Here is a 26683-nt window from a genome sequence, read left to right as displayed (position 1 = left end):
AGCAGAATGCTCATCTTGAGTATGAAAGGCATGAATATGTGGCCTGGTCTCCATGGCAGCTGCTTTCCCCTTAGCACAAATGAGTAGTCTTATTTTTATTATAAGCTGTGAAGCAGAGGTGTCTGTGTCCAACAAGAATCAATAACAGAGTTTTTAGGAAAATAAAGAGGTCACACTCTCTAAAAAAAGGGTCCAAGAAAGGAACATGGGACTCTGTGTTTTTCTAGAGAGTAGCTTTGCCTTCTTGGTGATTGATGGCCTGTCTATGGGGATGCTGGCTACAATAATGGTGTCATGGCCTCTTCTCAACAGTGGAAAATGCTGTTCATCCCAGCGTAGTAGAAGTGACAGAGGACTGTGCCGACTGAGCTCGGTTAGGCTTATGATACAGGGTGATGTGTACAACTGATGCTTAGCTTACTTTACAAATACAGAAGTGGTACTAGAAAAGACAGAACAAAACTTTATCAATGGTTAGTGATCAAAGTTTCTACTTGTTTTATTGATACTCAATTTACAAATTTTATTTGTAAGCATGTGTAAATTTTATAGTAAAATATAAATGTGCTAGAGAAAATTAAAACTGTGTGCTTCCTGAGGTAACAAAGGAAGCATTGAGATTGGAATCTGGCCGCTCGAATCTAATGCTTCTGCTACACAGCTATCATGATGATAAGATGATAACCTGTCTTTCCCTCTAGACCTCCTAGGCAAAGACTTTCCTGATTTCCCCATTGCAAGATTATGTTACACCCTTTGACAAGATCATGTCTGCCTCTTTCTACCCTTGCTGTAGGGCCTGACAAAGGGCATTCAGGTCTGCTGGTTACTCTGCCTCCTGCCACTGCCTTCTCTCATCGACTATTTAGTGCCTTTCCCCCCTAATGACACAGCTGTGTGCTTGGACAGCCTTTGGCAAACACAATTCACCTGCGTTGTGACCCCCTGACTTTATGAAAGATATGTAATCAAAAAATTCCACATATTACTTTCTAGACTGAAGAAGCTGTAGCTGGGGCTGCCCCTACTTTCTGCTCCCTGCTTTCCTCCTTAACCAGACCTCTGCTTCCAATGCCTCCTTTCCTAGTTTGCTTCTCTTGCTGTATTTAATGGTAACATGTCTGACACTGTTTCTACAAATCACCTCTTGTCACCTTGCCTATAATCTCATCTGGGATCAAGGAGGATGCATGAGCAAATTATTGCATCATGAAAAAGCCAACTATTCTAACAGTCATTTTAGAAATTCCCGGAGAGTGAGGAAGTAAGACATGAAGGGTTAGCAAATAGTCAGGACTCTACCTGCAGTCTTCACACATCCATTTCCTCTGCTCTGTTCCAATGAACTATTTTTTCCTGGCATGTCACCAGGGAAAAGTCATGACACAGATCTATGTGGTGGAACCTACAGAGTGACAGACTACATTGCATTAGGAAAAGAATCAGTTTGTATTGGGCATGCTTTGTAATTGGGTGGGTGGTTTGCAAGTTTTTCCTACAGCAGCAGGCTGAGATCACTAGAACCATGGGCACTCCTAGACAACACAGCCCTTCCTGCCAAACTGGGAAAGGCTACCTCTCCAACAATCACAGGGACTGTCTTCACCACACACATCCAAGGTGCTTTCAGGGCTGCGGCTGTGGAGAAGCCACTGAACCAACTTGAGTCAATGCTGTAATTTTCTTTTTAAAAACTTGTTCTTAACTTTCTCTCTTTCTGTCTCTCTGTTTGTGTGTGTGCAGGGATGCATGTTTACAAACACTTGTTCATCACAATGTGCATAGAGAAGTCAGAGGACCACTTAAGCAGTGGGTTTTCCCCTTCTGCATGTGTGTTCTGGACATCAGACTAAGGTTATCCATCTTGGTGACAAGTGACTTTACCAGTTGAGCCAACTCACTGGCTCCTGGTGTTATAACTGTATAAGCCACAGATCACTGTTTGTATGTAAAGTTCTTCTCTACTTTCCATGGATCAAAGGATTAAATGAGCATCTGTGGGGATATTCTGTGATAATGTCACCTTGTTCCATTACTTCTACCCCAGGACAGAGGCTGAAGCCTGAGTTAGTGTTACTTTATCCCTGTGCTGCACCATAGGGAACCTTTCACTCTCGGTTAAGCAACACCACATCCCATTTCATCTGGAGACTGGAGTTAAGGACTGTTTTGTCCTTTTGTTCGGTTCATCTACTCTGGAAGTTTTGGCAGCTGTGCTTGGCATATCAGCAAATAAATAAAAATGTTTTGAGTTGCTCAAGAGTTTTTTTTTTTAAACACTTAGTACATGCACGTATGTGTATATATGAGTATATGTGTAGTTACATGTTGAGATCAGCGAATAACTTGCAGGAGTAAAGTTCTTTCTTCCATCATGTTTTTGGAGATCAAAGAAGTCTTTGGGCTGGGCAAAAGTATTTTTTGGTTGTTGTTGTTTTGGTTTTTTGTTTGTTTCAATCTAGAATTACCATGAAAGGGGATGTTAAGGGGAATTGTTTAGACTGAGTTGGCCCCTTGGCATGTCTACGGGTGATTATGTATTAACTGAAAGTAGTTCACAGTGTTGGGTATCATTCCCTGTGCAGGTGATTCTGAATTATATGTGGGGAAAAAGTGAGATATTCATTAATCAGTTCTTTTTGTTCTTGAGTGTGGATGACTGTTACCATTTTTTTCAAGTGCCTGCTGCGGGTTTTCCTACGGTAGTGGACTACAGCATGGATGTGTGAGCTGAGGAAACCCTTTTTCCTTTCAGTTGATCTTGTTAGGGTATTTTAACACAGCAGTACGGAAGGAAACCAAGACACCTTCTGAGGCATCACGCTGTCCCAGCTCAGGAGGATGCGAAGTGGATTTAGACATGCGCACCTGGAATTTCAGTTAGGTGGGGAATAAACTCATAATACCTCTGCCTCATGATGAGTGTTGCTAATAGTGGTGCCTTGTGTTTGACTATTTCTAACAGGTATATTTTCAGCGTTATTCCTAGATAAAAAGGTAATATGTGAAGAAAGACAGTGAATGCCTTGAATTTCCTGTTTTATAATATCAGTGCCTTTTAACACATCATGTTACACACTAGAAATAGATGATTTTGATCAAAAGGAAAGTAGATATGAGTTTGAATTTGACAAGTGTCCTAGTACCTTTGACCTGACAGAGCGCCTTCCTATCACTTATTTATTCCAGAAGCCACTGACATCTTTTCAGTTCTACAAAAGAGTTGCTGGTATCTGTTAAATACTACTCCAAGTTTAAGACTATTTGGCTTAATATTTGGCAGATTTTCAAACAAAAAAAATTTAACACATGATGAATACAAAAATAACCAAATCATCCTAATCTTATAGAAAATTTCCTGGTAAATGTTAATAGTTTGGCTTCTTGGTGAAAGAAAAACGTTATTTTCCTTTATCCCCTCCCTCAGTCAATTCATCTTTGGCCTTCCTTCAATAAAAAAAGGGGTAACAAGCAAGCAAGTGGTGCTTGAGTGGTGCTTGAGGATACTTGAAGACAACTTATTCTTTCAAGTGGATTAAATAATTCATCCTTGAAGATCTCATCACCTGATGGCATTGCAAAAAAAAAAAAAAAAAAAAAGAGCTATTTCTTCAGAGGGAGGACATTTGTAAATTGGATAAACGAAGGCGGAGAGTTAGGCTGCCTGAATTCAGTTGCAGTCCTCCTTGCTTCCGAGGAGTATGATTGGGCAGAGTTGTCTCACTCCTCCGTGCATAGGTGCCAGTTTGAGTTGCTGTGAGATCATCTCATCTTTATGCCATCTCTTAGAGCACTTGGTGCTGGGTAAAAGTCAACCACTTTCACACAATCTTAAAGCTATGAATATTCTAAAACAAAATTGGGCGAAGTGTTAAAAATATGTAAATTGTACATTTTACATGTATGCTTTTGGGGAAATCAGATGGCTTTGGCTCGAGCCATGTGTCTCTTCTTCACCCTAAGATTTAAGCAATTCTCGGTGGTTTGAGTGAATGAATAAATGAACTATTAATTGATTAATTCTCAAATCTATTCCTCTTGATGTTTTCTATTCTTTTTCCCCGTGGCCTGAATGTCTTCAGTGTGGCTGTTTACCTTTATAAATAATCAACACAGTTTTCTGAGGAATAGTGTGGTTTATGTTCTGTATATGACGGAAGCTACAAAATTAATTGCCTTTCTGTCATGTGTCTTTCATTGATCCTTCTGTGTGAACCAACGCCTGCCAGTGTCTTCAAGCTGATAACAGTGATCACAGTGTTTAGCATTTTTAATACAGCAATGTGTGTGGTAGTGGTGTGTGGTGGCTTGAAAGAGCAGGAGGTAGAGGTTTTTAAGTAGTAACTGATTTTTTTTATTATTTTTTTTTATATTCAGTCCCGTCAGTTTCCATGAAAAGATCATAAAACTTAGTAAGCAATTTCCCATCAGTACCTAAGAGCATAAATAAGACTTTGCTGTAAAATCGAACAACTTTTATATTAAAAGGATTTTTTAAAACAAAGTTCCCAATTGTATTCTTCGGTGTTTGATTTGACTATGATGCTGTGATCATAAAGCATGCAGGCTGACTCTCAGTGTGTCACTCCTTATCGCAGTCTACAGGTTCATGAAGCCTGCTTGTCAATATCCCTTGTCACACACATAGGTGGAGCATTGTAGGGCGCAAAAGCATGGAGACCAGCCACCAGTTATGCACTTACCAACATAACTGACTCGGTGTTGATTCATATAAGCTTTACAAGAAAGGTCTTTTCAACCAAGTTAAAGCTAGGGTCCTCCTGACTTCAGGTTTTTGTCTTTGATTACCTCTGGTCCATTCCTTGAGGGCCTCTGCCTCTTAATACCTCTGATCAACTGAGGAGCCTCTGCTTCCTGATTTCTAAACACTGTTTTCTCTTGATTTTCTTTTGCTTCTGTTTATATGCAAATGAAGAATTGTGTCATTTCTGGCAGTTTTAATCACCTTACTGGAAGAGTTTTAGTTACATTCACGATGGCTAATCTCACTCAAACCTTACTTTTAAATTCTGTATATCCAGTATCTCCTCCATGTTTCCAGAGCACACAGTCAGGGGCTTCTTGTCTGCAGAACATAAGCCTAGACTATCCTTTTTCTCATACATTTCATTCTTTTGCAAAGCAAGTTTCATTCCCCCCTCCCAGGAGCAATATATCTGTTTTTGTACTCTCCTGTCACTGCAGATTTTTAGTATGGCATTTACAAAAAGGAATGGCCAGAGGTTTTACTCTGTGGCCTTCCGCTGATGATGTTTGAATTCACTGAGAAGAAGACACTGTCTTTTCACAAAAATGTACAGATAATGAAGAATGTACATGTCAACACAGCACAATCAGTGAAAAATTGCTGTGAGGAGAAAGGGATAAATCCATGTTTTAGAAACACTTGCCATGTTTCTTCATAAAAGTGAACATTTTGTAATTTACATAAATCTTAATCACTTCAAGTGAACTGTAGTCAATTGAACTGATGCAGAATGTAGAGGCTGCTTGTAGCTGAGGGAAGGAATGTGGGAGATTAAGACACATAGCCTCTGACTGGCGTGATGGAAGAGCTGTAGAAACAGTGGTGGTGACCTTAATTGGGACTGGTGAATTAACTAAGTAAAATTACTAAAATATTAAGATAGAGTGCCAAATATGTGAGTATCTCTGTATGTGTGTGTGCATACATGCACTAATAGTAATTAGTAATTATGCATATGTTTTCTAAAAGGAAATGACTTTTTACTAAACAGGAAACCCCTCAAAAGAAGTCCATAATTGGGTTTAGCAACAAATATGCTTTCTGCACTCACTTTTTGTCCCACTAACTCTCATTCCAAACAAATACTGTGCAACAGAAAACATCATTAAGTAATGTTGAATTTACAAAGTGAATGAGTACACTATTAAACAATTAAAAGAAAGAAGGCACTATTTAAATCAATACGCCCAGCACAGTTTGTTACTTTGCTGCCCACAGGCAGAGAGGCTGTTCAAGATTGCCTATGTCCATGGCCACACATGACAGATAGTGACACTTCTGCCATTTGTTTTTGATCGAATGAGTCAAGCAGTCATGAGGCTTACACGTCAGATTCACTGAGTTTGTGTCTTCAGCCTATCCAAGACTTTGTGACCTATGTGAGATGTTTGGTTTTCCCACTGCACAATTGTCTCATATGATATGTAGAAGGAAAAATCCTCAGTTTGTGTATGTGAATTTTCATAGCCTGGTTGGGGCTTTGTCATTTTTAATAATGTAGCGATCCAAACAGATTTATGTTGAACAAAGACTTAATTTACAAAGAATATGATGGATTATAAAAATAACATTACGAGAAATTCTTTGATCCCTTCCTCTTAAATTTTTATTTAGTATATTTCATTATTAATGCATTTTTATTCCACTAACAGGCCAAGTAATAATTTATAGGCTTTGAGCAAATTAATATTAAAGACAATACCAAGAGCTGTTACTGTTAGCTGTCATTAGATGTCGTTACATCTCATAAGCTAACGTAATTAAAATAGAGACAAACTCCAAGCCTTGGGAGGATGGTCTTACAGGGTTGATGTCCTTGTTTGAATTTTTTTCTAACCCATTTTTCTTTCTGTTTCTCTTCTTTCCATGCTGACTTTGATGCAGCAGACCACTTGGGGATTGAATTCATGGGTAAGATGAAACAATTTGTTCCTTAAATATTCTGAGTCATTTCGATACTGTACATATTGTTCTCCTCCAACTGATTATAATCAAAATGTCTCATTATCAGGAGCTATTGGCTGTCAAAAAAACCCTTTAGTTCATTTTACACTATGTAACAGCTCAAAATAAAAGCCTCAGTTATATACCCAGAAGATGATGTGGTGTCTAGCATTTTTGAAATTCTGCAAAGATAGGATTTGCCTTTATGCTTTGATGTTTTCCTCTCATTCCTCATATTTTTTTAAATCTGTTAAACTGAGGTTCTAACATTTCCTATTTTAGTATATGTTTAAATTTCTTGAGACAGTAATTCTACATGGAAAACATATATGATAGACAACAACAATTCAAAAATCTATATTGTTTTCTACTCAAATCCTTTTTCTTCTCACAAAATGACTGGTACATTGGTACATTTTAACACTGGTACTAATTTTAATTATAGACATAAACACATTTCTATTAGCAAAATTAAAATAATTCTTCTTAAAATACTATTAATTTTTGACACATTTTTTAAAATATTAGTATTTCTTCAAGGAACTTTACCTTCTGTATTTATTGAAAATTGCATTACCAATTGAAGATAATTCTGAGTCTATTACAAGTTAAGTAAAATGTAAGCCATGAAGTTCAATATGGCAAGGTGCTTAGTAGCTACGAGTTAGAGAAACTGAGAAAACTCACCTTTGAGGCTGAGTTCTTCCAGTTCTGCCTAATTGTATCTTAAACTTTAGGTTTTTTTCTCTTCTATAAAGCAGATATGAATACTTGCTTATTATGTACTGTGCATTGTGAGAATTCAGACGAATTCACTCATTCACAAGCCCATTCATTCAGGCAAAGCTTATTTAATCTCAGTCAGCAAAAAATGAAGGCCGATTACTAGAAATAATCTGGGTAGAATTTAGAGTCTAGTAACTTATGGCAATAAAATTATAAGTATCTTAGTTCTACTCAGGCAAGATTATACTAGCTTGGACTCCTGTAATGTAAGAAGTGTATGGAAAAGCTAATAAGTCTTTAGAATGTCGTATTAACAAATATTTGAAATGAAGAGATGATGAAGGTTACTCTGGGAAATTTTCAAGGATGACTTCAAATTTTCCTGTTTGTGTTCTTAGTTATGAGGTATACTAGTATTGAGAAAAAGCTGACCGTGCACAACATTCATAGGAGATGTTTATGAAATGGGATATAAAAATATGAGTTTGGGGTACCTTCTTTGAGAGAAGATGTCAAGTTGGTTGTGTTGCTGTGAAGTATGGAGGGTTATAGATTGGTGGCCTCATTTTTGTGTCAGAATTTCTATCTCCTGTTTCATGACCTGACTCATGAATAAGAGGCTGTAACTACCTTGTATATTGACGGATAATAATTTGGAGACGCTATGAGAAAGGAAAACTTTCAAAGAATGCTCAGGATAGCGAACAGCCAAACTGAGAGAGAGAAGCAAACAAATCAAACTGGAGATCAACAGTTAAGAAGATATACTTTTGGAACAGTTGTATAAATAGGTGACTGTTGCTCAAGATGAAATTAGGGTTTTAGAATTGAGATAGAAAATGTTTATTATATGCAAATTTCTATAGGCAATGGAAATGAGCTGATTGTTTATAGCTAAGAGTATTAACAACTGGATAAAAAAATAATTCATCAGTGTCTCAAAAACGGAACATTTTATTGCAAGGTAGTATTCTTTCTTGCCTAGGGCAAAGTGGCTCTGGTAAACAAGTAATAATTAGGTGACATAGGTTGATGCTTTCCTGTGGCTTCAATATTTCCTAGGGTTACTTTGTCAGCTGCCTATAGCCAGTATATGGGTACAGAGAGCATAGTCTTCCTTAAAAGATTTGGTCTAAGATCAGAAAAAAGGAGAGGAGGACCTCCCCTATCAGTGGACTTGGGGAGGGGCATGCATGCAGAAAGGGGAGGGGAGGGTGGGACCAGGAAGAGAGAAGGGAGGGGCTTATGGGGGGATACAAAATGAATAAAGTGTAATTAATAAAAAATAAAAGATATGGTCTGAAATGGCTCAAATCTCTATTTTCTTAATAGTTTGCTCTCTAGAACTAATCAAATAACCCCATTAATCCTCAAATGAGACTAGTAAATGCTACTTTAGATTCTCTTTAAAAAAGAATAGATTGTTTTAGTAATTTATACCATATTATGAATACCTGAAATGAGAAAAAAATCAGAGTTTTTGTAAGACCCAACAAGAAGTGTTCTTTAGGAGCCGGGAGGTCAGGAGTGTTGGAATATATATGTATGAACATATATATGTGTGTGTGTGTATATATATATTATTCATTATATATATATATAATGAATAATATATATACATATATAATAAAATACCTATCTATAAATATATAGCTAATATTAATATATATTAGCTATTTTATTGGGCTCTTAAACCTCTTCCTAGCTTCCAACCCTTATTCCATCCTAATCTCTTTGAACCCCACAACACTGAGTAAGAGAGACAGATTAGAGGGAAGAGGGAGCATAGACCTCTATAGGCTACTTTCTGCTGATTAGGGACATAGAGTTTCTTGAGGCAAGTCCACTTTTCCTCATCAGAATCTCTAACAGTCCAGCAAACAACTAATCCAGCAACAACAAACACAGCAGCAAACACAGCAGCAGGATGAAGCAGCGCCAGCGGAGGCAGCAGCAAGTGGAGAAGCAGCTTCCTCCTCCTCCTCCTTTTTCTTCTTCCTCGAGCCTCCATCCCCCTCTGTTCTCTGGCATTTATTTCTTCACGAGAGTACCCAGAATTAAACAATCTGTAACTGGCGAAAGTCAAGCTCCTGCTAGTGCATGAGACAATCATAGTTAATGGCTGTGGACAATCAGAATAAGCCCCACAACCCACACCTGGGATTAAAACAAAAACATATTCACATAACATAACTGAGTTTTTAAGGAAACCCAAAATCCCACCACACAGGAGTATAGATCCACAACTTTGTAGGTGTAAATAAAATGAAAACAGCTTTTTAAAATGGGAAAGGAAAATCAGATTATTCCTTTAAGTTTTGGGTTTCAGTTACAGTAGAAGAAAATGAAGTCAAAGAATTGAATGAATGGCAATGGGTGATGAAAGATATGAATGAGAAATTTTCAGAGGAGTAAGAGACTAAAGCTAAGCCATGGACCACAAGCTACAGAAAACAATCAGCATGGTTTGTGTGATGGTGAGTAAGTCAGTGAAAAGGGAAAGCAGTGAACCCTCCTTATTCACTAACAGTAGTAGGGAATAGGTATTAGCGGTGTGAGCTTATGACCCTCAAAGTCCTTTCGAGAAATACGGGCACTAGTCCCCATGGCTAAGGAAATTTGGTTCCCTGGGCTGTGGTGATTGAAGGTTCTGAGAACAGATGTCCCCTGCCTATTGAACTGAACATCTGTAGAGAGAGGAGTCACCTCTCAGCTGGCGGTACGGCTGGGGCATTTTAGATCCCACAAGCAAAGTGGCAAGATGGGAAACAAAACTGCTATTCAAAGTGCCAATCATCTCTTTTGAAAGAAATAGACTAGTCTCCAAAATATCAGGAGACTTCTAGCATTGCTGACATGTATACCACAGTAGAACTAACATGTATATTGAAAGGTCTATGGGAGAACTCATTAGAAGAAGTGCAATTCTTGAGCCAAATAAAATAACAGATTACTGTGAGGTTCATCTATATGACACTCAAGCCTAAGTGAGTCTTATAAAAGAGTCAAATCATAGGTCTAAAGTCTTACAGGGAATGAGTTCCCAGTGTGTGACTATTTGAATTCTGAAATAGATATTGCCTTAGAGGAAAGGGGTTGATCAGAAAGAAGGAGCCAAAAGGAATGTCTTGTATCCAGGTAGCTAATGACAACTGTAAAGCATAATTCGGATCAGGGTTTACACAATTAGTGAATATACTGTTTCAGTGAACTTACTTGTCCATTTATACCCTTTGCTGATTATGAGTATGTAAAATGATGTTTGTGAGTTTGCAAACAGATACTTTGAATTTAAACTATGATTATAGAAATGAAGTGGGTAAAATGTTTTTCATTGAAGATGTTATAATGAAATTCTTAAATCATCTATAGATGAAAATTTAATATGGAAAGCAGAAGTGTACCCAATATGCATATAATTTTTGGTGAATTTATTGGTGTCCAGAATATTTATTTATGCCAGTTTTGCTCACATGTATGTATGTGGGGGGGGGTGAATTGTTTAAATAGAATCTACTTTTACAGAACAAAATTAAGTTCACAGCAAAATATCATAGAAAATTCAGAGATTTCTTGTATATTTCTCACATGTGCACAGCCTCCCAGTTGTTTTAATTTCTCACAAAAGAGGTTCGTGTGTTACCTCTGACAATCCTGCATGCAGTCATCGTAACCCAGAGTCCATGATTTTCAGAATGGTGCTCACACATTGTTCTGTATAATGATGGGCATATAATAATTAGCATTAGCATGAAACTTCACTTTCTCAAATCCCTGTACATCTGCCTTTCCTTTCTCAAACTTTGACAGTCACCAATCTTTTTTTCTTTTTAATCATCATCATGGTTTTGATATGTCATGAAATTGAAGTTTTATCTTTCCATACTGGTGATAAGCTTCAGCGTCTTTTTTTTTTTTTTTTCCATCCCAACCAGATTTTCTCCTTCTTCTTTCTTCTTCTTCTCTACTCCACCATTTCTCTCCAGAAAAGGGCAGACTTCCCATGGATATCAACCAGCCATGGCATATCAAATTCAGTAAGACAAGGCAACCCCGTAGGAGGAAAGTTTTTCAAAAGCAGACAAGAAAGTCAGAGACAGCCCCTGCTTCCACTGTTAGGAGCTCATACAAAGACCAAGTTAAGCAACTGTAACATATGTGCAGAGGGCCCATGTCAGTCCTATGCATGCAGTTGGCAGTTCAGTCTATGGGAGCCCCCATGACCCTGGGATAGGTGATTCTGTGGGTTTTGTTGAGTCCTTGAATACTCTATCTCCTGCAATCCTGCCTCCCCTCTTTCAAGGGTTCCTCAAGCTTCTTGTAATGTTTGGCTGGTTTCACTGCCGGTTTTCGTCATGATAGTTCAGTAAAATTAGACATCTGTGTGATGTGAAGTACGCTGTCAAGAGAAAGCAATACTTTCATGACTTTTCATTATTTTACGGAAACTGTCCTCTATTGCTGAGTAATAGTTCATTGTCTGAATTTCCCACTTTCCTTTTTATTTAACCTCACAAAATTCGTATGGTAGTTTTCAAGATTTGACAATTATCAATATAACTTCATGATAAATAGTCACATGAGGGTGGATACATGTATGTAAGCTTTCACTCCTGCTGGATCACATAGTGAGGGTACATTTTTTATAAGAAGTTGTTCTACTCTGTTCTACAGTGTCTACACCATATTGTGTTTCAGTCAGAAATGTAGGAACAGAATTGGTGTTCCGCGCCTTCACCAGAACTTAGCCACTGTCAGCATTCTGGATTTCAACAATTCTAACACGTGCACTGTGCCCGTTTACCATTTCCCGGCCTATAATGTGTAGCATTTTTTCACTATGCTAATTTGTCATCTGCAGATCTTCTTTGGTGGGGTATGTGTCAAGATCTTCAGTGTAGTTTTGACTGTTTTTCTTCATATGGAGTTTTAAGAGCTCTTTCTTCATTTTCGATAGCAGTGTTACATCTTTTGCAATTACATTCTGTCAGGCAATGGATTCTCTTTTTATTGTCTTGACAGAAAAATTTGTCTTCACAAAGAAAAAAATCATTTTAGTGAACTATGATGGTTATTTAATTCTTTCTTCTGTACAACTTGCCTTTAGTATTTTGTCTAAAATGTCACTGCTACATAATGTCGTTCTATGTCATCTTTTAGTAGTGCTATGGTTTTGTGTTTTGTATTTATGGATATAATTAATTTTGAATTATTTTTTCCTGAAGATGGAAACAAACCTATCCACTTTGGTTTCATTTACATGAGGTAGCCAGCTGTTTGAACATTATTTGTTAAATATGGTGTCTTCTCTCCATTTGACAAAATATCTCTGTGTCTATGTCTGGGCTGTCTGTTCTGTCCCATTCAGCTATCTATTTATCTTGTCAGTACCTTGCTGCCTTGAGTACTGTATGTTTTGAGGGAGTCTTGAATGCAGGCAGTGTCAGTCTTTCAGTTACTATTATTTTATCGTTTTTCAAAATTGACCATGCTAAATTTTCCTCTTCATTTTTCTAACCTTTGGAATCAGATTAAAAAAGAAACAATATGAATCACCAGGGTGATTATATTGATTATACAAGCAATGTTAGGAAAACCTGGCTTCCTGACCACACTGAGTCTTCCCATATATTACCATGGAATCGCTCTCTTTTTATTTTGTTCTTTTAAAAATTTTTGGCATTTGATTTTTTTCAGATTTTTTTCATACAGACATTAACATATGTTTATAGATGTATCTCTAAGTCATATATATATATACATATGTATACACATGTGTGTGTGACTATACAGAGTTTATAGAATATGTATATATATTATGTATTTATGTATACATATATATGTATGTATGTATACATATTATCTATACCCTTAGACTTGGGGAAAGAATAATATAACAACAGTTTCTGTGAGTTTATTTTCTAATTTTATTTACTCATTATTGTTAGTTAAGCCAGAGGTCATCTTTTGTTTATTAATCAGTTATGGTATAATGATAATTATTTATTAGTTCCCCCAAATAATTTTACTGTTGTGGATGATCAAAGATTGTTTTACATTCATGACAGTATCATAAGCAAATACAAAAAACATTTTTTCTAGTTACATATTTTCTTTCTTCCTTTCTAATTTGCATCTTTTAAGCTCTGTGTCTGGCGTCACTTGATTAGGCACCACTAATTATATTGAAAATTCTGTCAGAGGGGATATGCTTATTTTGTTACTCAGTGATATAGTACTTTGATTCCAGTTGAAACACTTGAGTTCCTCATCATTAAGTATAGTGTTTAACGTGGGCCATTTTTAAATATTTTTTCTCAAGTTGAAGGTGTCATCTCCATTCCTAATTTTCTAAGAGTTTCTAACCATAAACGATCTTTACAAATACTCTTTCTCAATCTATAGTTATGATCATGCAATTATTTTTAGATCATTGAAATGAAAAATTACATTAATCACCTTTCAATTGTTGAAACAGCCTTGAATACCTAGGACAAATTTAACATGATAATATTGTCCAATTTTGTTCTAATGAATCCTGGGATACCTCCTTTCTAAACTCTCCCATATTAATTTGAATAACATTAATTTTCTTTTTGCTTGAGGTACAGTGCATTTCACAAAATAATGCAAGCACATGTTTTAGAGCAGGGGTTTTCCCCAAAATTTAATGTTCCCAAAAGAGCAGGAATATCTGTAAGCCTGCTGAAAAGTTTCAAAACTTACAATATTCAAAGAGTCACTAAAAAATTCCTATTTTACATCAAGGAGCTCCAAACAATATGCCTAAAATTCCTGCTACTATTTAATCAATACATACTTACCTGAATTACTATATGCCAGATATATTGAAGACACAGACATATTTTTCAACGTCAACACCATAGTGTCCTAGGATTGAAAAGAAACAAACCTAAACATAGTGACAAAATATAATCAGTGCTATAAAATGTAATGGGCAAAATCCAATAACAGAAAGAAAAAAAAAAGCAATTCAGTGCCTTTCTAAAGCAGTAGAACTAAATCCTAGAGCAGAAGGCATTGAATAACAACCAAATATATAAGTTTCATTAATATTGTCATAGAGCTATTGTATTGTTATACAGCTTCTTAGTGTTTCCATGTTACTCTGAGTTTGCCATTTCAGGCTCACTCTCTGGGTCTAAGAACTGTTTAGCCTAAGAATTGGAGAAAGAAGGTCAACTTCACTAAAAATAAGTAACTAAACCCCTTTTGTGGTTAATTTATTAACTTTAAAAGATAATTATACTATGCAATAATCCAGGCCAAATCCAATATCTGTGAAGTTATCAAATTTCAGATTTTCCTCAGTTATATTCATGATGTTTTCTTAACAACACTTGTGGGATTTGTATCATGAAAAATTAAAAAACAAATACTAATATGGAAAGCACTGTCAGTTAAAGCATAAAGTTAGCCAACACAATTAGGGCAACATATAAGGTACAGAATTATGCTTGAAAACTTAAAATCAGAGAATTGACACTCGAGCAGCAACAAGTTATTTCTTTAGCTTATGACTTAAACTTTGTTTACATACAAAGTGCTAAAAGTAGGAATTTTAGGATCCCTTGTAATATTTAATCTCACAGTGTGACTACATCAACATATGGAATAACTGAACTTCCTTGTAAGCTCAAGTGCACTACGGCTTCTGTAAAATCCAGCCAGCTTTCCACATGTGATACTTGGCCGAAGACTGTACCAAATTGACAACACTGAGAAGGCACAAAGAAGAAGAAGAAGAAGAAGAGGAAGAAGAAGAAGAAGAGGAAGAAGAAGAAGAAGAAGAAGAAGAAGAAGAAGAAGAAGAAGAAGAAAAAGAAGAAGAGGAAGAGGAAGAAGAAGAAGAAGAGGAAGAAGAAGAAGAAGAAGAAGAAGAAGAAGAAGAAGAAGAAGAAGAAGAAGAAGAAGAAGAGGAAGAAGAAGAAGAAGAAGAAGAAGAAGAAGAAGAAGAAGAAGAAGAAGAAGAAGAAGAAGAAAAATTTCTCTCTTGACAAACAACAAGCTATGCTGTCAAGTGCTCAGTCACAGAACACTATGTCCACTGGAATTATTTGTTACTCAATATATTTTTCTGACCATTCCCTGATGTATTTCATAACATAAGCAGGTGTGATGTTTGTAAAACAGAAGGAGTGAGGCTCTTTGGAAACTTTATCAAAACACAGGGAAAAGTTATTGTCTAAAATGTCTTTTGTGCAAAGCTCATTCTTATTTGAAAAAATAAATTGAACACTATTGGATGTCATATTTGTTGTTTGACTTTATTTCACAAATATCATAATATATTTATATATGGGCTGTTTGGAAAGATTCTTGAGTGATTCTAAAATTCATATGGCAGAATTCTGAAAAAATTTTCATTAAAACCTTAAGTTATGGAAAAAATAACTGCTTTTTAGAACTTAAAATAATGCACTGAGTTTTCCATGAGGAAATGTACAGACTTATGCTATATTCAAATTATGTGGCGTTATTTATATCATAATTTTAGAATTAACGAAAGTATTATATCAAGTTGACCACATGGAAATTAGCATTCTACATCTTTTGTAAGAGAAAATTAATGTATTTTGGTGGCCACTAAAGAAAGTCTTGCAAGAAATGGCCAGATTCACAGTAACCCTGATTCCTAATCATGAAAGTGAATTTGAGACCAATCTCCCAAATAAATATTGATGTAAAAATAATCAATAAAATACTCACAAACTGAATCCCAAAACATCATCCACCATGATTAAGTAGGCTTTATCCCAGAGATGTAGAGATGTTTCAATACATGAAAATCTATCAATATAATCCAAAATATATAAATAAACACAGTATATGCTGACAAAAAATCTTTGACAAAATCCAACACCCCTTCATATTAAATGTCTTGGAGAGATCAGAGATACAAAGTGCATACTTATCCACAATAAAAGCAATATACAGCAATCTGATAGCCAACATTAATTTAAACAAAAAAAGAAACCTAAAGCAATTCTACTAAACTCAAGAATAAGACAAGGTGGTTCACTTTGTCCATATCTATTCAATATGGTATTTGAAATTTTAGCCAGAGAAATAGACAACTAAAGGAAATCAAGGGGATAAAAATTGGAAAGAAAAACGTTAAAGTATTGGTATTTGCAAATGATATGATAGTATACATAAGTGATACCAAACATTCTACCAGAGAACTTCTACAGCTGATAAATACCTTTAGCAAAGTGGCTTGATACAAAATTACAAATAAACAAACAAACCAAAAAAACTAGCCAACCAAACAAACAAACAATCAGTAGCCCTCCTATGCACAAATAATGAATGGGCTGAAAAAAAATTAGGGAAACAACACTCTCTACAATAGCTACAAATAGCATGAAATATTTTGAATAACTCTAGCCAAGCAAGTGAAAGAGCTGTATAATAAGAACTTGAAATCTTTGAAGAAAGAAATTAAAGAGGATAACAGAAGATGGAAAGATCCCCTATGCTCATAGATCAGTAGGATTACCATAACAAAAATAGCCATATTTCCAAAATCAATCTTCAGATTCAGTGCAATTCCTACTAAAATTCCAACACAAATTTTTACAGACTTTGAAATGCCAATTTTCAAATTCATAAGGAAAAAAAAAAAAACCAGGATAGCTAAAACAATTCTGTACAAAAAATGAACTTCAAGAGATATCATCATCCCTTATTTAAAGATGTACTACGAAGCAATAATAATAAAAGCCACATGTTATTGGCATAAAACTAGAAAGGCTGATCAATGGAATCGAATCAGAGACCCAGAAATAAACCCACACATGTATTGGCATTTAATTTTTAACCAATAACCCAACCCAAAACTATACAATGAAAAAATAAAGCATCTACAAAAATATTGCTGCTCTTACTGGATGTCTGCATGTAGAAGAATGCAAATAGATCCATACACAAAACCACACCCTACACAAAACTCAAGTCCAAGTGGATCAAAGACGTCAACATAAAACCAGATACATTAAATATGATAGAAGAGAAAGTGGGGAATTGCCTTAATTTTCTTGACACAGAAGACAACTTTCTAAACAGAAGACTAACAATCCACCCACTAAGATCAACAATTAATAAATGAGACTTCATGAAGTTGAAAAGCTTTGGTAAGGCAAAGGAAACCTTCAACAGGACAAAATGGCAGCCTGCAGAATGGGAAAAGGTCTTTACCAATTCTACATATGACAGAGGGCTGATATCTAAAATATATAAAGAACTCAAGAAACTAGACATCAACAAAATAAATAACACAATTTAGAAAATGGGTACAGATGTAAACAGAGAATTCTCAATGTAGGAATCTCTAATGGCTGAGAAGCACTTAAAGGAGGGTTCAATGTCTTTAGTCATCAGGAAAATACAAATCAAAATGACTTTGAAAATGACTCATCAGAATGACAAAGATTAAAAATTCAAGAGGCAGTACATGATGGCAAGGAGAACATTCCTTTATTGCTGGTGGGAGTGCAAACTTTACAACCACCTGGAAATCAATTTGCAGTTTCTCAGAAAATTGTGATTAGTTCTACTAAAAGACTCAACTGTACCACTCCTGGCCTACACCAAAAAGGTGCTTTATCATGCCACAAGAATGCTTGCTCAACTATGTTCATAACAGCTTTATTCATAATAGCCAGAAAATGGAAACAACTTAGATGTCCCTCACCTGAAGAATGGATAAAGAAAATGTGGTACATTTAGACAATGGCACACTACTCAGCTATTAAAAACAATAACATCAAGAAATTTGTAAGCAATTGTAAGGAACTAAAAATAAAAATCACCCTGAGTGAGGTAATCCAGACCCAGAAAGACAAACATAGTATGTACTCACTTATAAATGGATATTAGCCATAAAGTATAGGAAATCATGCCAGAATCCACAGACTCACAGAAGCTAACTAACAAAGAGGGCCCAAGGGTGAAAGCTTGAATCTCACTGAGAAGGGGAAATAGAATAGACATTGGGGATGGGTGGAGAGAAGGAATAGGCTGGGGAAAGGGCTAGCAAGAAAAGGAAGGAGGCAGAGAGAACTGGAATTGTTGGGGACATCTCTAGACAAGCTAGAAACTTATGACAATGAAAACTCCCAAGAATCTATGAGGGTGACCCTTGCTAGGTCTCCTAGCAGTGGGGAATATAGAATCTTAAATGACTACCTTCTGTAACCAGGCAAGACTTCCAATGAAGAGTAGAGGACGCCAACCCAGCCACAAATCCTTTAACCCAAAATTTGTCCAGGCAACAAGATGTGCAGGGATAGAGATGGATAAGAAACTGGGGGAATGGCCAACTAATGACTAGCCTGACCTGAGACTCCTGCTATAACTGGGAGCCAACCCCTGACACAATTAATCCTATTCAGCTAAACTTGCAGACATGCGCCTAACATAACTGCTTCTGAGAGGTTTCACCCAGCAACTTATAGAAGCAGATGCAGAGATTCAAGGCCAAACATTAAGTAGAGCTTGGGGAGTCCTGTGGCAGAAGGGGAGGAAGGATTAAAGTGGCCATAGAGGTCAAGGAAACCACAAGAAATCAATTAATCTGGGCCTATAGGGGCCCACAGAGACTGAACTGCCTACCAGAGAGCATGCATGGGTCAGAGCCAGACCCTCTGCACATATGTAACAATTATACATCTGGGTCTTCATGTAGAACTCCTAACAACAGGAGCAGGGGTTGTCTCTGACTTATGGGCCACCTCAGGATCCCTTTCACATGAGAGATGGCTCAGCATACTATTCCACTGAGCAAATATCATCTACCAGAGGATATCAATTCTAGGTAACTGTAGCCCAGTGTTCAACATTTGTCTTTTTTGATCACCGAGATATATTTAAATATGTAGATGCATTTATTACTATTCCTACAAGTGAAAATTGAACATGGCTGAACATATATTTATAGACAAAAGTCCAGTATCAGTTAAGAAACTTTTATTGGTAGATTCTATGGGAAGACTTGAACCATTAAAAAGCTGTGCTGTTCACAGAAACACAAAAACAAATACATTTTGTTAGGGAAACAATATGCTATTTTCCACTGAGCTGCTACACAACCACATCAGGGTTTACTTTAGAGGTAGTAAATTCATAGACTTCTGAAAACCTTAGATGCTCAAGAATCTATGTTATAGGGTGAAACATAAATTATGTCAAATTTTGTCAGTAGATTTGAGATAATTAATCTTTGATGACTAAACACCATGCAGGAGTAAGGCTTCCAGCTGGTCCTAGGGAAACACTTTTTAATGTGGCATAAATAAGCACCTAGTTTAGATGTCATTAAGTTATTATACTTTTTGTAAGGGGTAACTGTTTCTTTTTCAGATAGAGGTAATTAAATTCTAACAGATAATATTGGATTTGGGGATTGTTAAATCTCACACAGAAGAATCCAGGATCTTAAAGATTATTAAACAGATTACATAAACAAGTGGATATCGGCATAACTTCAGAGACGATTCTAAAAACTTGAGATGTCAAACAAAATTTAAAAAATTAAATCAGCAAAGATGTATAGTTTGTCAGAAAAGAAAGCAATATCTTAAAAGATTTTTAAATGGTCTTTCTTTTTATATCTAACTTATGCTGACACTTACTTCAGGAATTAGGGAAAAGCCCTGGGAAAGGGGGAGTGTAAGAACAGAGAGAGGCAAGAAGAGAAAGAGCAAACAGGTGTGTAGCTGCAGCAGCACAGGTGAGACCAGTTCTTCTTCTAGGTAGTAGATGTGATTAGTAGGCTTAAGATGGCTTAGCTAACCAGAGGACTGGGACTCCGAGGACTAGGACTCCAAAGACTGGGACTCTGCCAAAGATGGGCTCTGTGCCAGGACAGAGCTCTGTGAGAAGTCATGCACAACAAAACTCAAATTCTCACTTCAGCGCTTGGACAGATTTTAAACTAATTAATGCAATTAATTGGGGAGGAAATGGCTTTAATTTAAATTTTGATCAATTTTTACAGAATGGAGAGTAGCATTTCCTAAATACATGTAGGGTGTCAATGTCTCTGGTTTACAAATGATTGACTGACTTACTGCTGATGACTATGACTTAGAATGCAGTTAAAATGATGTAAAATCAGAAGACCTCATGATTTGAATTATTTATTTGTGACTTTCCTAAGCTGGTGAGATGAGGCAAGGCTAGGAGGCAATAACAACGTATGGTTCCTAGTGAGCAACTTGACAGGGGAAGTGAGTGAGTGATGGTCCACAGTGGACTGTTCTCTTAGACAAATATTTTGTATGTGTTAGAGATTTCAAATACATTTAAACATATGATACTCTTGATTTTTGATGAATCAAGTGGGCCATAACCAAATTGTATACCAAGAAGTATTTGTATGGTTGTTTCTCTGTCTCTTTGTCTCTCTCTCTCTCACACACACACACACAAGCCCTAAAGTCAAGATAATGGAATACTGTGTTCTGTTTCTCTCCTTCTTCCACATCCTCTTCAGCATGTGAGTCAACAATATCAACATAAATCCAGACACACTAAATCGGTTAGAAGAAAAAGTGGGGAAAAGCCTTGAACTCATTGGCTCAGTAGACAACTTCCTGAACAGAACACCAACAGCACAGGCTCTAAGAGCAACAATCAATAAACGGGACCTCATGAAGCTGAAAAGCTTCTGTAAAGAAAAGGAAACTGTAAAGAGAACAAAATGACAACCCACAGACTGTGAAAAGATATTCACCAAACCTATATCTGACAGAGGGCTAATATTAAGAATATATAAAGAACTCAAAAAGTTAAAAAGCAAAAAATCAAGAAACCCAATTAAAATATGGGATACAAAGCTAAACAGATAATTCTCAATAGAGGAATATCAAATGGCAGAGAAACACTTAAAGAAATGCTCACCATCCTTAGTTATCAGGAAAATGCAAATCAAAATGACACTGAGATTCTACCTCACACCCACCAAAATGGCTAAGATTAAAAACTCAAATACCAAAACATATTGGAGAGATTGTGGGGAAAGGAGAACCCTCCTCCACCACTGATAGGAATGTAAGTTGTATAAGCATTTTAGAAATCAATCTGGTGCTTTTTCAGAAAATTAGAAATAGTGCTACCTTAAGATCCAGCTATACCTCTCCTAGGCATATATCCAAACTATGCTCAATTATACTGCAAGGACATTTGCTCAACCATATTCATAGAAACTTTATTAATAACATCCAGAATCTAGAAACAACCTAGATGCCCCTCAACTGAAGAATGGATACAGAAATTGTGGTGCATTTACACAATGGAATACTACTCAGCAATTAAATTTTTAAAAAATCATGAAATTTGCAGGCATATGGATGGAAGTAGAAAAGATGATCCTGAGTGAGGTAACTCAGAAACAGAAAGACACACATGGTAATACTCTCTTTTAAGTGCATGTTAGCCATGTATTGTAGTATAAATATGCTAATATATACAGACCTAAAGAAACTAAACAACAGAACAGACCTTAAGGAAGATGCTTAATCATCACTAGAAGGGCAAACAGGATAGACATCAGAAGCTAAAGAAGACAGGAAACAGGACAGGAACCTTCCACAGAGGGCCTCTGAAAGAATCTACCCAGCAAGGTATTGAAGCATATGCTGACACTCATAGTCTAACTTTGAACAGAGTGCCAGTTATTCTATGAAGGAAGGGAGAGAGAGAAAGACCTGGAGGGGACAGGAGCTCCACAAGGAGATGAACAGAGCTAAAAATTTCTAGGTCTAGGGTAGCCTACAGAGACCAATGTGGCAACCAGGGTCTAAGTCTGGAGAGGACATAGATTCCCTGATCAGAAGTAGACTATAGGCAACTTATCTAGTAAAGGGGATCGTGGGCTGTCTCTGATATTGATTCAGTGGCTGGCTCTTTGATCACATTCCTCTGTGGTGTGGCAGCCTTCCAAGGCCACAGAGGAAGAGGATGCAGCCATCCTGATGAAACCTGATAGACTAGGGTCAGGGGAGGAGAGCCTCCCATTTCAGTAGACTAGGAAAGGGACACTGAGGAAGAAGAGGGAGGGATGGTAGGGCTGGAAGGATATGAGAGCAGGGGCTGCAGCAGAGATACAAAGTGAATAAATTATAATAAATAATAAATCAATAAAAATTAAAAAATAAAGTCTTGGAGAGATCTAAACTTAGTAAAGGCAGTATACATCAAGCCTATATCCAAAATCAAACTAAATGAAGAGAACCTTAAATCAATTCCACTGATCAGCTACAAGGCAAAGATGCCCATTCTCTCTGTATCTCTTCAACATAGTACTTAAAATTTTAGCTAAAGCATTAAGACAACTAAAGGAGATCAACGGGATACAAATCTGAAAGGAAGAACTCGAAATATCATTATTTGCAGATGATATGGTAGTATACATTCTGCCAGAGAACTCCTACAACTGATAAACACCATCAGCAAAGTGGCTGGATACAAAATGAGCTAAAAAAATCAGTAGCCCTTCTGTATACAAAATAAAAATAGGCTGAGAAAAAAATTAGGGAACCAACATTCTTCACAAAAAGAAGAAAAAAAAAAAAAGAAAGTATTTTGGTGTAACTCTAACTAAGCAAGTGAAAGACTTGTATGTAAGAATCTTCAAGCCTCTGAAGAAAGAAATTGAAGAAGATATCAGAGGATGGAATGATCTCCCATGCTCATGGCTCAGGAGGATTAATATAGCCATCCTACCAAAAGCAATCTACAAATTCAATGCAATTTCCATCAAAATGCCAACAGAATAATTTACAGCTATTGAAAGAGCAATTCTCAACTTCATATGAAAAAAGCAAAACAAAACCAAAGAGAGAGAGAGAGAGAGAGAGAGAGAGAGAGAGAGAGAGAGAGAAACAGGATAGCTAAAACAATACTGTATGATGAAAATATCTTCAGGAGGTATCTCCATCCCTGATTTCAAGCTGAACTGTAGAACAACAGTAGTAAAAATGCCATGGTACTGGCAAAGAAACAGACTGGTGGATCAATGGAATACAATCAAAGACCCAGAAATAAACCCACACAACTAGGGGCACCTGATTTTTCACAAAGAAGCCAAAATCATCCAATGGGGAAAAGATAGCATCTTCAACAAATGGTACTGGTCTAACTGGATGGTCACATGTAGGAAAATGCAAATAGAACTATATTTATCACCCTAAACAAAATTAGAGTCCAAGTGGATGAACAGCCTCAATATAAAACCAGACACACTAAATCTATTAGAAGAAAAAGTGGACAAGAGCCTTGAACTCTTTGGCACAGGAGACAACTACCTAAACAGAACACCAACAGCACAGGCTCTAAGACCAACAATTAATAAATGGGACCTCATGAAACTGAAAGGCTTATGTAAGGCAACGGACATTGTCAACTGAACAAAATGACAGCATACAGACTGGGAAAAGATCTTTACCACTCCTACATCAGATAGAGGGTTAATATCCAGAATACATAAAGAACTCAAGAAATAAAACACCCACAAACAAAATAATAGAATTAAAAAAAAATGGTCTACAGAGCTAAACAAAGAATTCTCAACAGAGCAATATCGACTGGCAGAGAAACACTCAAAGAAATGCTCAACGTCCTTAGTCATCAGGGTGATGCAAATTAAAATGAATCTGAGATTCCTTCTTATACCCATCAGAATGGCTAAGATCAAAAACTCAAGTGAGAATACATACTGGAGAGGATTTGGAGAAACTGGAACCCTCCTCCATTGCTGATGGGAGTGAAAACATGTATAGCCATTTTGGAAGTCAATCTGGTGTTTTCTCAGAAAATTGGGAATAGTGCTACCTCAAAATTTAGTTGTACCACTTCTGGGCATATATCCAAAATATCCTCAATATTTGGTATATCTAAAATATGCTCAATTATACAACAAGAATATACAACATGCTCAACCATGTTCATAGCAGCTTTATTAATAACAGCCAGAAGCTGGAAACAACCTAGATGCTCCTCAACTGAAGAATGGATACAGAATTTTTGGCACATTCACACAATGGAAAACTACACAACAATGAAAAACAAGGAAATCATGAAAATTTCAGGCAAATGGATAGAACTAGAAAAGATTGTCCTGAGTGAGGTAACTCAGAAGCAGAAAGACACAAATTGTATACTCAATTATAAGTGGATATTACCATATAATATAGGATAAACATACTAAAATCTACAGACCTAAAGAAGCTAAACAACAAGGAGGACCCTAGCTAGGTTGCTTAATTCTCATTTAGAATGGCAAACAGGCTAGACACCAGAAGCGATGAATGAGAGGAAACAGGACAGGATTCTACCATAGATTTCTTCTGACAGGCTCCACCTAACAGGGGATCGAAGCAGATGCAGCGCCTCACAGCTAAACTTTGGGCATAACACAGGTAGTCTTAAGGAAGAAGGGAGTATAGAAGGACCCGGAGGGGACAGGAACTCCACAGGGAGACCAACAACAATAAAAACTGTGCAAGGGGCGAGGTGACGATAGAGACTAATGCACCAAGGACCATGCATAGAGAAGACCTAGCTACCCCTACCCAGATGTAGCCCATAGGCACTCGGTCTCCATGTTGGTTTCCAAGTAAGGGGAACATGAACTAAGTTGCCTGCTCTTTGATCACTTCCCCCTGGTGGTGTTGCCTTTCTGGGCCACAGAGGAAGAAGAGACTTGATAAGCTAGGATCAGAGGCAGGGAGGAGAATTCTCCCTTTCAGTGGACTAAGTGAAGTGAATAGGGGGAAGGGACTGAGTGAAGAGTGGGACCACCAGGAAATGAGGGAGGGTATTACATAGGCATATGAAATACATAAATTGTAAAAAAAATTAAAAAGGAAAGAAATGGTATCAATAAAAATGTTATAGTAATGAGGTTATCCTGAGTGAGGTAACTCAGGATAATACACACACACAATTACCATGCAAACCTTGCTAGGCTGAATTTCTCTAGCAGACTCATGTTTCATGGAATAAATTGGACTTATTCCATTAGTTTCAACATCATTTTATAGATAAATTGATTACTTTTATTGTTATTAATATGTGTCTTTTTATGTATGGTCAAAACTTTGCATGTTATTTATCTATTTATTTATTTATTTATTTATTTATTTATTCATTTATTCATTTATTTATTTATTTATTCTTTGTCTTGGACTTCCAGTCTCTTCAGTGACATCTTTCAAACACATGAACATCAAACTCCTTTTAGAGGAAGAGGAATATATTATTGATGATTAAAAACCTTTCTTGAGCATTATGTTCTTTCCACCAAATGCAGACTGTTTCAAATCTATCATTTTATTTTTTTTCAACTGACTTATTCAACTAATGCATATCGTACCCAGAAGTCAATGTTGAGTCTTTTTCTCTAATGTTTTCTACATATATGTATGTATGTTTGTATGTGTGTATGTATTTTTGGAGAAACGTTCTTATGCTGATATGTCTTGGCTCATGAGCCGGAAAGTCCCATCTATTCATCTGTCTCTGCTTTTCTACTGTTGGGATTTTAAGCGCGTGCCCTCATGACAAGCTTTACACATAGGTGATAGGGATCCCAAGTTGACCCTCACACACATGTCTTCTCAGTGCTTTTTTATGTTAAATGGCAGCTGACTCAAATCCTAATTCTTTATAGACAATGTTATATGCATTTAGATACATAAAAAAATGTCAAGTTCCCATTACTACACCATGTAACTGCAAGAGTCATCTTACAAAGAACAAAGATTTATTCTGCCTCACAGTTTTGAAGGTTTCGGTCTACGACCCGTTGGCTCCATTGCACATCTCTGTGACAGAGTAGCAGTTCATGGCAGGAGCAAATAAGAAGGAAAAATTCTCCTCTGATGGCCAGTCAGGGAAAAAACTATCTGCCTGCAAAGGCAACATTCCTCCAATAACCTAAAAGCTACCCATTAAGCCAGTCCTAAATGCTGAGCCACCACCTACTAGGGTGTTTGAGGATCAGTGGTAAGATGCAAACTATAAAAATAGATATAATATTTTTCTGATGGTCCTGTCCAGCTAGTATTCATGGTTGATGATGTCTTTGTATCTAATAAACAAAGTTACTTTAGTTTAAAAACAAGTTTTAACTCTCAGAAATGTCAGAGACTATATTATCCATATTTCTGACCTGGCTGCAATGTGATATAGCTGGAGAGAGAGTAGTTACCACTCCTG

General features: G+C 36.6%; 1 protein-coding gene across 7 annotated transcripts in view; it reads left to right on the top strand.

Annotated features, from left to right (window-relative positions):
• Nrg3 (neuregulin 3) overlaps positions 1-26683 on the top strand; it is a 1183895-nt gene that overhangs the window by 1041662 nt on the left and 115550 nt on the right. For 4 of the 7 annotated variants that reach the window (XM_055597837.1, XM_055597833.1, XM_055597835.1 and 1 more), the window contains exon 4: positions 6653-6679. In XM_055597837.1, the coding sequence (XP_055453812.1) occupies positions 6653-6679 (27 nt within the window). The remainder of the gene's footprint in view (positions 1-6652; positions 6680-26683) is intronic. The other 3 variants (XM_055597838.1, XM_055597836.1, XM_055597834.1) reach the window with 1 other exon arrangement.

Source organism: Psammomys obesus, unplaced genomic scaffold, assembly GCF_907164565.1.
Source record: "Psammomys obesus unplaced genomic scaffold, mPsaObe1.curated_primary_1811, whole genome shotgun sequence".
NCBI classification, from domain to species: domain Eukaryota; kingdom Metazoa; phylum Chordata; class Mammalia; order Rodentia; family Muridae; genus Psammomys; species Psammomys obesus.
The sequence above is the reverse complement of the archived record's forward strand: the minus strand, read 5'-3'. Positions and strand labels throughout refer to the sequence as shown.